Below are 12133 nucleotides of genomic sequence, written 5' to 3'. Positions count from 1 at the left end.
GTGACAGAGCCCATGCGAGAGGCACATCGTGGAAGCCAACCAGCATCTACATCCTTGCCCACTCTGGACCCCTTTCCAGCCTTTTCCTGAGCCCCTTCTTCCTCAGTCCTCCCCTCTCTCCAGCACCTGCAGCTTGGCGGCCTTTCCCTCTTTGGCTGCGCCTCCTTCTCCAGCCTCGGTCTGGCCGCACTTCTCCCTTCTGGAACTCTCTCCATGTGTAGTCTCTTCTAGTCTTCAGCCCCTCATCTCTTTCCTCAGCTCTCCACTCCCCTGCTGGATTCCAGACACGGACTTCTGTCCCTCAAGGCATAGCTGGACTCATCACTTTCCCCAAACCTGCCCTTCCTCCGGCTTCATTTCGATCAATACCTCCATCATCAACCCTTCTTCTGCGAGACACTCCTGGCCCCTCCTCTCCCTCATGCCTCACATCCGACCAGCCGGAGGTCTAGGTCGATGACAGCTCCTAAAAAGCTTCTGAATGAATAATGAATGAATGAGCGCGAGCAGGCTGGGGATGGGGCCAGGCGGGGTCGCGCCCAGACTTCTCGCGACCATAGAGTCCCCCGGAGGCCGAAGGTAGAGGGGCTGGATGCGTGGCGGGGCGTGCCAGGCTCTCCCGGAAGTCTCCCTGGGCGGAAGTGGAAACGGAAACCTTTTTAGAGAGTCCAAGGTACAGTCGCCGCGTGCGGAGCTTGTGGATAGTTGGTGAGCTGGTGTGAGGGAGTCTGGGAGGGTCAGCTCCGGTCCTGGGTCGGGAGGGGTGGGGCCGGAGGATTCAGGGCCGGAGGGTCTGGTGGGGGCCCAGTGGGCGGGACCCGAGGGCGGAGGGGCCGGGAGGCCGAGAGGGGCGGGGTCGCGGCGGGGCCTGAGGGGCGGAGGCCGGGATACTTGGGAAACGATCCGCTGGCCTTGAACTCCCGGCTCCGCCGCCCCTAGGCCTCATGGCGGTCCGAGCGTCTTTCGAGAACAACTGTGAGATCGGCTGCTTTGCCAAGCTCACCAACACCTACTGTCTGGTGGCGATTGGAGGTTCAGAGAACTTTTACAGGTGCGGCGGGAGCCCCAGGGCTCGCGGTGGCGGGGAAGGGTGCGCAGGAGTCAAGAGCTCCGGCAGGGTGAGGGTGTCGGCCCCTCTGTCCCGCGACCATCGAGTCCATGTCCCTACAGTGTGTTCGAGGGCGAGCTCTCCGATACCATCCCCGTGGTGCACGCGTCTATCGCCGGCTGCCGCATCATCGGGCGCATGTGTGTGGGTAAGGCAGGTGGAGGACGCCAAGGGAGGGAGTGGTCTCCAAGCACCATTAATTACACCCCCGGAGGGAACTCGGAGTGACCTAGGGATTCCCAGGGTATTCTCTATTATCTCTGGGCACTGTAGAATCTCTCAGGCCAAGTGTCAGGAGATGGGGGGCAACCTTCTAGCAAAGGCTGCTGGATAATAGTAATAACAACGTAAAGTGCTTTCACTCCTGTTCTCATTCCTTCTTCACAAAGACACTGAAAGGTAGGAATTACTGGCCTAGCTTGACTGATGAGGAAGCTGAGACTTGTCCTAAGTGACTCACTAAATTCCACACCTAGTTCTTAGTGTGGAGGAGGATTTTTATCTTTTTTTTTTTTTTTTTTTTTTAGACAAGATTTTTGCTCTTTCGCCCAGGCTGGAGTGCAGTGGCAAGATCTAGGCTCAAGTGATCCTCCCAACTCAGCCTACCAAGTAGCTAGGGCCACAGGCACGTGCTGCCACACCTGGCTAATTTTTTAGATTTTTAGTAGAGACGTGGCCTCCCTGTGTTGCCCAGCCTGGCCTTGACCTCCTGGGCTCAAGTGATCTTCTTACCTTGGTCTCTTAAAGTGTAGGGATTACAGGCGAGAGCCACTGTACCCAGCCGAGGATTTGTATCTCATCTCTCCCTGTCACTGACTGTGAGCAAGGTGCTTTCTCTTTGTAAGCATTCATTTCTGTCTCTCTAAAGATTAGCTAAGATTTGCGGTCATCCTGCTCAGTTTTGTTGAAATCTTAAATTCCCTTTACCACATCTCTACCCTACCTTCCTACCTGTCAGCACTGTTAATTCTGGTCGTTGGTCCTCTCTTTTTATTATTATTTTTTTGAGACGGGGTTTTCACTCTTGTTGCCCGGGCTGGAGTGCAATGGCACGATCTTGGCTCACTGCAACACTCCGTTCAAGTGATTCTCCTGCCTCAGCCTCCTAAGTAACTGGGATTACAGGCGCACCCCACCACACCTGGCTAATTTTTTTGTGTTTTTAGTAGAGATAGAGTTTCACCATGTTGGCCAGGCTGATCTTGAACTCCTGACCTCAGGTGATCCTCCCACCTCGGCCTCCCAAAGTGCTGGGATTACAGGCATGCGCCACCGCGCCCAGCTGGTCCTTTCTTTAAGCTGGATCTGTCTTCCATTACTGCTGCCTGTTGTTTCTTAATTCTGCTCATTGAGGTCACTTTTAGAAGTCTGTTTATTTATTTTTTTTTACTTTTACTTTAATTTTTAAAAATCTTAAGGCCGTTTGGGAGGCCGAGGCAGGTGGATCACCTGAGGTCAGCAGTTTGAGACCAACCTGACCAACATGGAGAAACCCCATCTCTACTAAAAATACAAAAAATAGCTGGGTGTGGTGGTGCATACCTGTAATCCTAGCTACTTGGGAGGCTGAGGCGGGAGAATTGCTTGAACTCGGGAGGTGCAGGTTGTGGTGAGCCGAGATTGTGCCATTGCATTTCAGCCTGGGCAATACGAGCGAAACTCTGTCTCAAAAAAAAAAAAAACCAAAAAAATTTAAGCTTAGTGACCTCAAAGTATTTTCCTATTTTTTCCTATTCAGTTAAAGTACTCTGATCTCTAACCATGACCTTAGGACTTGAAGCAAGTTCTGACAACAAGGGAGATTTTAGCTTAGTCCTTGTGTATTTTATGATGGGAGTGACCTGAAATTCAGAAATTCATTGGTGTATATTTGTAGATTGTTCATTCTTGTTGCTGTGTGGTGTGTTTTGTGTAAGTATATCACAGCGTATTCATCCATTCCATTGACAGTGCATTTGGGCAGTTTTCACTTTGGTCTATTAGGAATAGTGCTAATGGCCGGGCGCGGTGGCTCACGCCTGTAATCCCAACACTTTGGGAGGCCAAGGCCAGCGGATCATGAGGTCAGGAGATTGAGACTATCCTGGCTAACACAGTGAAACCCTGTCTGTACTAAAAATACAAAAAAATTAGCCGGGTGTGGTGGCGGGTGCCTGTAGTCCTAGCTACTCAGGAGGCTGAGGCAGGAGAATGACATGAACCTGGGAGGCAGAACTTGCAGTGAGCCAAGATCGCGCCACTGCACTCCAGCCTGGTGCAGAGCGAGATTCCATCTCAAAAAAAAAAAAAAAGGTGCTGCTATGTTTTTTTAGTGAACGCATCTACATATTTCTACTGGGTATATTATACCTAAGAGTGGCATGGCAGAGTCACAGGTTATGTGACTAGTAGTAGTTGCAGGTGATGCCAGATAATTATCTGAAGTGGTTGACGAACTTACACTCCTGTCTCAGTATGAGAGTTCAGTTGCTCCATATATCTTTGCCAACACTTGGAATTGATGACTTGTAAAAATTTTAGTCATTCTGGTTGGGGGCGGTGGCTCACATCTGTAATCCTAGCACTTTGGGAGGTCGAGGTGGGCGGATCACCTGAGGGTAGGAGTTTGAGACCAGCCTGGCTAACATAGTGAAACCTCGTCTCTACAAAAACACAAAAAAGTAGCCAGGTGTGGTGGCATGCACTTGTAATTCCAACTATTCAGGAGGCTGAAGCAAGAGAATCACCTGAACCCAGGATGCGGAAGTTGCGGTGAGCCGAGATCGCACCACTGTATCCAGCCCGGGTGACAGAGTGAGACTGTCTCAACAAAATAATAATAATCTAGCCATTCTGCTATGTGTGTAGCATTAGCTCAGTTTTTAAGTAGCAAAATATACAAGTAATGCCAGGAGCTCTTCCTGTTAGTTCAACTCCCCTCCAGTTGATGATGGTGAAGTAGGCGGGATTTATTGAGATTCCTGGGTGGTCTCTGGCCTGCCCTGGGTGTTGTCCAGATCAGTGGGTTGGAGGGCTGGGCTCTGGGCCTAAAGCTTTCCTGGGAAAGCTGATTGGGCTGGGCTGGGTGGTATCCTCAGCCGCTAGGGCTCAGCAGGCATCTTGTGTATTCATGGTTCACCTTTGTCTCACCCTCTAATTTGGGTTTCTCCAGGGAACAGGCATGGTCTCCTGGTGCCCAACAATACCACTGACCAGGAGCTGCAACACATTCGCAACAGCCTCCCAGATACAGTGCAAATTCGGCGGGTGGAGGAGCGGCTCTCAGCCTTGGGCAATGTCACCACCTGCAATGACTACGTGGCCTTGGTCCACCCAGACTTGGACAGGGTGAGGCAGCCCAACTTGCCCCAAGAGTCACAGGGCCATCCCTGTCAGTGGTTAGCCACTGTTCTTTCCTAACAGGCAAGAATTAGGGGTCTCTCCTGTGGTTTTTCTGTATGGGCCCTTGAGTTTCAGGTATTCATTGGAATAGTGATAACAGAGGCCTTACCAAGTGTCAGAAAGAAGCTGGGGAGGGTATGAATCCTTCAGGATTGAACCATTCAGTCCTGCAGCCTGGGCCAGGATAGGTGATCGACTGTTGAACTTCTGAGTGTGGGTGAGAGGGGAAAACAGTGACATCGAGACCAGCCTCCAGCTGTTCAGGGCATGCATGAATTTTAGGGGCTTCACAGCTGGCTTTGACTCTGCTCTAAGCTGTACTTCCTCCTTTCTCTGGGTGAGGCTTTCATATGAGGTACATAGGAGAAATAAGGGGCTCAGGGAGCCAAGGCCAGGGTGCTTCTGGGCATGGAGAACCCTGGTTCTGGGGCTGTAAGTGGGCCCTGAACACAATACCTTTGACTGATAGGAGACAGAAGAAATTCTGGCAGATGTGCTCAAGGTGGAAGTCTTCAGACAGACAGTGGCCGACCAGGTGCTAGTAGGAAGTTACTGTGTCTTCAGCAATCAGGGAGGGCTGGTGCATCCCAAGACTTCAATCGAAGACCAGGATGAGCTGTCCTCTCTTCTTCAGGTCCCCCTTGTGGTAAGCATTCCTGTCCTCTGAACCCCGCCTCCTGCTGAGGCAGATCCTTTCACCCAGTGTTTGGGAGTCTGGGTCATTACCTGCTGCAGTTTGAGACTGGGGCTGCAGGTCAGGGAGGAGCAGGGTATGGGGAGAGTCCTCATTGAGGAGGGAGAGACTTTGGTGCCGTGACTCACATTGAGCCCATCCCTTGGCAGGCGGGGACTGTGAACCGAGGCAGTGAGGTGATTGCTGCTGGGATGGTGGTGAATGACTGGTGTGCCTTCTGTGGCCTGGACACAACCAGCACAGAGCTGTCAGTGGTGGAGAGTGTCTTCAAGCTGAATGAAGCCCAGCCTAGCACCATTGCCACCAGCATGCGGGATTCCCTCATTGATAGGTACCTGGGGTCTCTCCTTCCTTCTGCTCAGGGTTGGGGGTTAACTTGCATTTTTAGAGTATGGGGAAAAGATGTCATCTAGAATGAGAGCCTACCAGTTTGTTCTGATAGCTTCTCGAGTGTGAGAGCATATCTGCACACTGCTGAGTAGATAGAGCCAGCACATTTTTTTTTTTTCAATTCACCATGATATTCAAAACATATTTATTGAGCAACTGCTAATCCTCGTCTTTGTGGCTTTTCAGGGCTAGGATACTAGACCAGTAGCTGCTTGAGCAGCTTTTCAGAGCTGGTCTGGGGGTGAGGGCTGAGGCAGGCACCTTGAGAGTGAGGTGGGTTCTGTGAAACAGCTACTGACCGTGAGCTTTCCTTTCTCTTCAGCCTCACCTGAGTCACCTTCCAAGTTGTTCCATGGGCTCCTGGCTCTGGACTATGGCACCTTCTTTGCACTCCGCCCAATCTGCACCGGATGCTGGCAGGGAGGTGGCAGAGAGCTCACTGGGACTGAGTGGCTGGGCACCCAACCCTTTTCCACCTGTGCTTATCTCCTGGATCTATCATTACTGCAGAAACCTGCTCTGTTGTGCTAGCTGGCAGGCCCTGTGGCTACTGGCTGAGGGTTCTGCTGTCCTGTGCCACCCCATTAAAGTGCAGTTCCCTCCAGGCCATTCTGAATGTGATGTTTGGGGCCCTCAGCCTGTGTACAATCCCCACACTCTCCAGTTGTTCCAGCATTCTGGGAAGATAGGGTGGGATGGACACAACACACACCCAATCTAGTTCACTACCTCCACACACACCATTCCCTTTTCCACCACCATCAAGATTGGAGGTTTCATCCTGGGGCAAGAAACTCTGTCCACTACAGTTCTCCTTTTTTCTTTTTGAGGTAGTCTCTGCCTGTCATTCAGGCAGGAGTGTTGTGATGCAATGATGGCTCAAGCGATCCTCCCGCCTTGTTTTTTGTTTTTGGTTTTTTTGTTTGTTTTGTTTTGTTTTTGTTTTTTTGTAGAAATGAAGTCTCACTATGTTGCCCAGGCTGGTCTGATACTCCTGAGCTCAAAGTGACCCACCGCCTCGGCCTCCCAAAGTGTTGGGATTACAGGCATGAGCCACCGCGCCCGATCTAGTTCTCACAGTTTTCACCGGACTTCTGCCCCATCTTCTCTGGCCTTGAAAGTCTGTTCCGATTTTCCCCTGAGCCAGGTGAGGGCCCCGTAAGAGCTCTGGGGCATCTGGCTTCAGGGCAGTCTTTGACTAAAGTGGATGGAGGTTGCAGGTCCTTGCCTGGGTGGGCCTGGGGCGGGGCAGCGGGTTCCCAGCGTCCTCCCGGCCTGGGCGCCTTGGAGGCTTCTGGGGCGCAGTCCCTCCCCCTGCGCGGGGCGGGGCCTAGAGGCGCTAGGGCGGGATTGGCCGGGGACGTTCGCGGAGTCCCGCCCCGGAGCCCGGGGTCGAGTCGGTCTTTTGCGCTCAAACGCACTGAGGGCGAGGTCGGCGCGCGGTGGCGTCACGGCGCCAGCTCCTCCCGACGCTGAGGTGGGTTCCGGGAGACCAGCGGGTGTGGCTGTGCGAGGTGAGCGCAGGGCTGGGGCGAGGCCCTAGCGGGGGGTGCCGGCGACCCAGACCTAAAGGGCTTTTCTTGCAGACCATGGGGGCTCAGCTAAGCGGCGGCCGCGGCGCCCCGGAGCCTGCGCAGCCCCAGCCCCAGCCCCAGCCCCAGCCCCAGCCTCAGCCTCAGCCTGCGGCGCCGGAGGGCCCGGAACAGCCCCGGCCTCAGCCCCATCCGGAGCCCGAGCCCAGCCCTTGGGGGCCGCTGGACGACGTGCGCTTCCTCATCGCCTGCACTTCCTGGTACTGACGGCGTCTTCCGGAGGATGCCGCCCGTCTGTCCGCCGTCCCCTGTGGTTCTTGCTTGCCTTGTCTCCTCTCCCCACGTCCCTGCGTCTCTTACACCCCCTTCCACCCGAGGCTCCCCAGAGACAGCAGAGAATTCGAAGAGGTCGCCGAGGACTGGAAAGAAGTCCCGGCCGGGCCGCCTTCGCGGCCTACAGCCCAGCCTGCACCCAGACCCAGCTTAGATCTTCGTGTTCACCCCATCCCTTTCTCCGGCTGGCTGGGTCGGGGGCATCCCTCTCTGTCGCTGGCTTCCAGAGGCAGGGCAGGCCTCCTGATAAGCCCGTAAAGCTGCTGACCTCCTGACTTCGTCTGCCTTTTATTAATATCTTAATTGCTGATAGCCGTGCTCTTGACTATGTGTCTCAGGTCATGGCACCAGGGGCCTTGACTTTGGAGAAGCCCTTGCCACAGTGACCCTCCCCATACTCCTGAGGGGGGCTGCTCCCCATCCTGGATCCACAGGACGCATCTGGCAGACCAGATGCGTGAGGCAGCTCCCAGACACCCCAGAGGACCCCGGTTCTCCTCCCGGAGCTTAAGATTACTTTTGGAACCTGATCTTTGTTCCCTCATCCCAGGGAAATGACACACTCTGTATTTCTGTTTTATTTATAAATGATTTAAAAAACATTATACAAAGGCTGATCAGTTTAAAATGTGACTGACACTGAAATGCTGTGATGTCCCCCAGGCTGAGGGGAAGCTAGGCTCTGGGGCCCCCAGTGCTTTGCCCCTCCGTCTGCCCTGTCCTGGGGTGATGGACAAACAGATGACCACAGGCAGGAGAATCTGAGATTGGAAGCCTCTAGGCTGAGGCCTCTGGGCCTGGCCCCATATCCCTCACCTCTGCAGCCTGGGCTGCCTGCCTCCATCTCCTGCTCATTCTCAGCTGGCCTGCCAGGAGCCAACAGGGAGCCTGGCGGGAGGCGGGGGTGCCTAGAGCTTTCAAGAAGTGAGAGCACCAACCTGAGGAGTGGACAGGGACCAGGAAGTGGGGGAAGGGAGGCCAGGAAGAGGTGGATACAGGAGACACTTCTCATCTCATCTCAGACCCTAGAGGGGTCCACAGATGGGGACATAAGACAGCCGGCCCACTGGATGGCCCGGGCAAGTAACAACCTCTTTGTGCTTCATCTGAGCACGCGGTGAGAGTTACCTTCGGCCTCCCAGGGCCTACACGAGTTTCATGTGAGTGGACAGGTGTGAGCTAATAAAGTGCTTTGCAAAGTATAAAACACTGTACAAACCTATGAATCACTAATATATCTGCAGTTGTTCCCTGCCTGTCCCAGGGAGCCTGCCCTTGGCCAAAATGAGAAAAAACAAGGATGATGACAGGGGACACAGCGGACCCACATGGGCGCCCCTGGGACAAGAGATTTTGCTTGAGATAGCTCCCAGGGCAGCAGGAGTCCCTGTCTGTGCTACAGGGTAAGCCGACCCCAATCTCAGAGACCACAGGGTCGGGGGCAAGGCCCATGCAGGCTCAGTGAGCAGGGGTGGCATCCAAGACCCGGCTAGCACGCTGGAGACTGCCTGACACCTCTTTTTGGCTTTGGCAGAGAGCCAGTGGGCATCACTGAACCCATTGGCCTTGTCTAGGACTCCTCAGTGACAAGCAGGGCTGCCTCTGCTATACTGGAGCAAGGCAGGCCAAGCCCTAGGAACTCCTGCCAGAGACAGTAAAGGGCGGGCCAGTGAAGGTCAAAAAGGGAGCCCCCTTGGCTTGGGGCTGCTACTGGTAGGGTTGCCCTTCTAAGAGCAGCGTGGGAAGATGGGCCCAGTGAGCAAGGTCAGCAAGGGCCAAGCTCTGGGAAAACACTGCTTCCAGCCGAGAGATTGAGTCGGCCTTGGGGTAGCTGGGAGTGGAGGCACTGAGCACTTCAGATACCCTGTCCCTTTCCGAAGGACTCCCAGGCTCTGCCATGTTGGCCCTGCAGCCATCTCTGTCTCACCTAACTAGTCAGGCTGAGCCCCAGGCCGCAAGTGACAGGCTGGAGCAAAGCTGGGGACAGGGACAATAGAGGGGAGTGGAGGACGGTCACAAACTCGGATCTGCCTCCAGAAATGGGGTCAGCTTCTGCCCCAGCTCTGTAGCCATAGGAGCAGGGCTCAGCTACTGGGGTGTCTGGGCGCTAGAGTGGCCTTAGCAGCACCTTGGTCCTTGTCGCCTGGGGGAGGGCCGCTCTGCTGGCCTCATCACCAAGACAGTCACCTCTAGTTCACCTAAAGCCTCAAGCAGCCTTTGCAAAATGGACTTTAAACAGTAGTGACAGGACATTTAAATACTCACGATGTGACAGGTGGGTCCTTGTCAGACCCAGCCGGGCCACAGCCCTGCCTGCAGCATGTGACCCTAAATCCTGGGTCTCTGAAGAGACCCTGACAAGTGGAGCAGGTTTCCTGAGGGATCTGCTGTCTGCCAGCAGGGAAACCCAGGCTTGTTGCCCACTGTGTCAGAAGCAGGGGTCCTGTAGCCTTGGAGGACAGTGGGGTGGGGGTAGGGGGACATCTGACCAGCAGGTGTTGGCAAAAGGGGACCAGGACTGGTGGCATCTCCTGGATGGGGGATGAGAGCTAGTGCTGGCTTCCCACAGAGGGTGCTGGGTTCCAGCCAGGAGTGGAGCTGTGGTACCTCATGGACACCACAGGATGCTGTGACCACAGGGGCTCCTCCTGGCATGGTCCCTGCCTCCGGATGGAGCCTGGCCTATTCCCTTAAGTAGGGAGTAGTTTGCCCAGGACAGAAGGCTGGCAGCTGGGTGCCAGACACCCACCCTGGGGCACAGCCCCCATAATTCCCTGCCCCACGCTCAGCCTAGGCCAAATGCACCCACCACTTCAGCTGTACGACCCCAGCCTAGGGCCCTGCTGGCCCTGGTGAGCAGTGGCCAGCGCTGCCCCTCAGACCCTGGTGAGGAAGGGCCTGGCTGGCCAGACCGAGTGGACAGAGAGGGCTCTGGGCTGCTCACACCCACTCCTGGACTGGCCGCTTATAGTAGGTGACAGGCTGAGGGCCTGTCTTGTTCTTGAACTGGAAGATGGTGTAGACCAGCACCAGGATGCAGAGGGACAGGATACAGGGGATGACCACGGCCACAGCGTTCACAGAGCCCGGCACATCGTTGATGGTCACCATGATGTCCACGTCGTCCTGGGGCAGCCGCCGTTCCTTCCGCCGCTCCACCTCTTTCTGGTTGCAGCCCATCCAGTCACGCAGGATGTTGCGTGGGTAGCCTGGCTCCACGCTCAGTTTCTGGTTGTCAAATTTCCAGTAGTCCCGGCCCTTGTAGAAGTAGGTGTAATCTGCAGAAATACAGCCCAGCATCACCACTCCCAGACACTTCCGGCACCTGCTTTGGGGCAGTGTGAGAGGAAGGGCACAGGCGCTGTGGCGTGGGAGGCAAGGTGGGGACACCTGGTGGTTTGGGGTGTAGTGCTTGGCTGAGTCATGGAGTAAGAAGCTGCAGAGGGGAGCGCCTGGGACCTGGAGTGGTCTGCCTGTCATTCTACGGCTGCTAGGAAACCAGAGGGGCTTCAGGGAGAATTGGGACATGGTTCACTTTGTGCCGCCCAGACAGGACCCCTTGCACGCTGCCTGGGTCACAGCTCTGTCACACTGTGCCCACAGGTCCCCCTTGCCCCACATGTGGGTTCCATTAAGCCTCAGCCTGGCTCCTGCTTGAGCCAAGGGAGGCAAGGAGTAAGATTTCGCCTTGTGTTGACAGCAAGACACTACCTCTCTGCAATTACGGGTTTTTTTTTGCTTGGCACACATCACTCCACAACACAGATGCAGGGTCTTTGGGAGCCTTCTTGGGGAGAGGCTGGGCAGTCTTGCCAATCACTCCCTGGGCAACCACCCCAGGGCTCCAGCAACAGCCTAAGCAGCTCAGCCAGCGGGCAAAGCAGCTTGCTCAGGCCGTCCTCATTGGCTGGCTCCCCACCATGGCTAGGGCTTTCATTGGTCTAGGTCCTTGATGTCACCTGTCTCTGAGGCTCCCCAAAAAGGGAGATCTTGTGTGTAAAGCATCAGGTATACAAGACAGCCAACAAATAGCAGCTGTGGCCAATGGCTTTCTTTCTTTTTTTTTTTTTTTTGAGACGGAGTCTTGCTCTGTCGCCCGGGCTGGAGTTGCAGTGGCACAGTCTCGGCTCACTGCAAGCTCTGCCTTCCAGGTTCACACCATTCTCCTGCCTCAGCCTCCCGAGTAGCTGGGACTACAGGCGCCCGCCACCACGCCTGGCTAATTTTTTGTATTTTTAGTAAAGACAGGGTTTCGCCATGTTAGTCAGGATGGTCTCGATCTCCTGACCTCGTGATCCACCCGCCTTGGCCTCCCAAAGTGCTGGGATTACAGGCGTGAGCCACCGCGCCCGGCCTGGCCATTGGCTTTCTTATCAGTGAAGCCTTGTCGGAGAGCCCTTCCCAGCCATCTCTAACATGGCCCCCTCTAGTTCATTGCTCTCTCCCAGATTTATTTCCTTTTTTTCTTTTCTTTTCTTTTTTTTTTTTTTTTTTTAAGACAAGGTCTCATTCCATCACCTAGGCTGGAGTACAAGTGGCGCAGTCATAACTCACTGTAGCCTCAAACTCCTGGTCTTAAGCAATCCTCTGGCCTCAGCCTCCCAAGTAGCTGGGACTACAGGCACATGTCACCATGCCCAGCTAATTTTTGTATTTTTTTTTGTAGAGATGGAGTCTCACTATGTTACCCAGGCT

At 54.7% G+C, this 12133-nt stretch overlaps 3 protein-coding genes across 11 annotated transcripts in view; 2 read left to right on the top strand and 1 right to left on the bottom strand.

Moving 5' to 3' along the window:
* The first annotated feature begins 457 nt into the window (after positions 1–457).
* Positions 458–6439, top strand: EIF6 (eukaryotic translation initiation factor 6). Of its 4 annotated transcripts, XM_003904810.3 has the most exons (7): positions 458–708; positions 940–1051; positions 1171–1256; positions 4260–4435; positions 4959–5135; positions 5333–5514; positions 5896–6182. In XM_003904810.3, the coding sequence occupies exons 2-7, from the start codon at positions 945–947 to the stop codon at positions 5903–5905; spliced, it is 738 nt and encodes a 245-aa protein (XP_003904859.1). In that variant the 5' UTR covers positions 458–708; positions 940–944; the 3' UTR covers positions 5906–6182. The 4 variants fall into 4 exon arrangements, with proteins under 4 accessions (XP_003904859.1, XP_009214511.1, XP_009214508.1 ...); XM_009216247.4 differs by lacking the exon at positions 5333–5514 and having other exon boundaries at positions 458–673; positions 5896–6439; XM_009216244.4 differs by lacking the exon at positions 5333–5514 and having other exon boundaries at positions 5896–6437.
* Positions 6440–6550: 111 nt separating this feature from the next.
* Positions 6551–12133, top strand: part of MMP24OS (MMP24 opposite strand) — a 55628-nt gene continuing 50045 nt past the window's right edge. The window contains exons 1-2 of one of the 4 annotated variants that reach the window (XM_031656707.1): positions 6551–7050; positions 7160–8043. In XM_031656707.1, coding sequence (XP_031512567.1) covers positions 6781–7050; positions 7160–7372 — 483 coding nt within the window. In that variant the 5' untranslated portion in view covers positions 6551–6780 and the 3' untranslated portion in view covers positions 7373–8043. Of the gene's footprint in view, positions 7088–7159; positions 8044–12133 lie in introns of those variants that run through there. The other 3 variants (XM_031656708.1, XR_004179058.1, XR_004179059.1) reach the window with 3 other exon arrangements.
* The window catches only part of MMP24 (matrix metallopeptidase 24), a 33289-nt gene continuing 29159 nt past the window's right edge, over positions 8004–12133 (bottom strand). For 2 of the 3 annotated variants that reach the window (XM_009216224.4, XM_009216223.4), the window contains one exon: positions 8004–10716. In XM_009216224.4, the coding sequence (XP_009214488.1) occupies positions 10379–10716 (338 nt within the window). In that variant the 3' untranslated portion in view covers positions 8004–10378. 3 annotated transcript variants of the gene reach the window in all.

The sequence above is a fragment of the Papio anubis genome, chromosome 16 (genome assembly GCF_008728515.1).
Source record: "Papio anubis isolate 15944 chromosome 16, Panubis1.0, whole genome shotgun sequence".
Classification (NCBI taxonomy): domain Eukaryota; kingdom Metazoa; phylum Chordata; class Mammalia; order Primates; family Cercopithecidae; genus Papio; species Papio anubis.
This window is presented reverse-complemented; position numbering and strand designations above follow the sequence as displayed.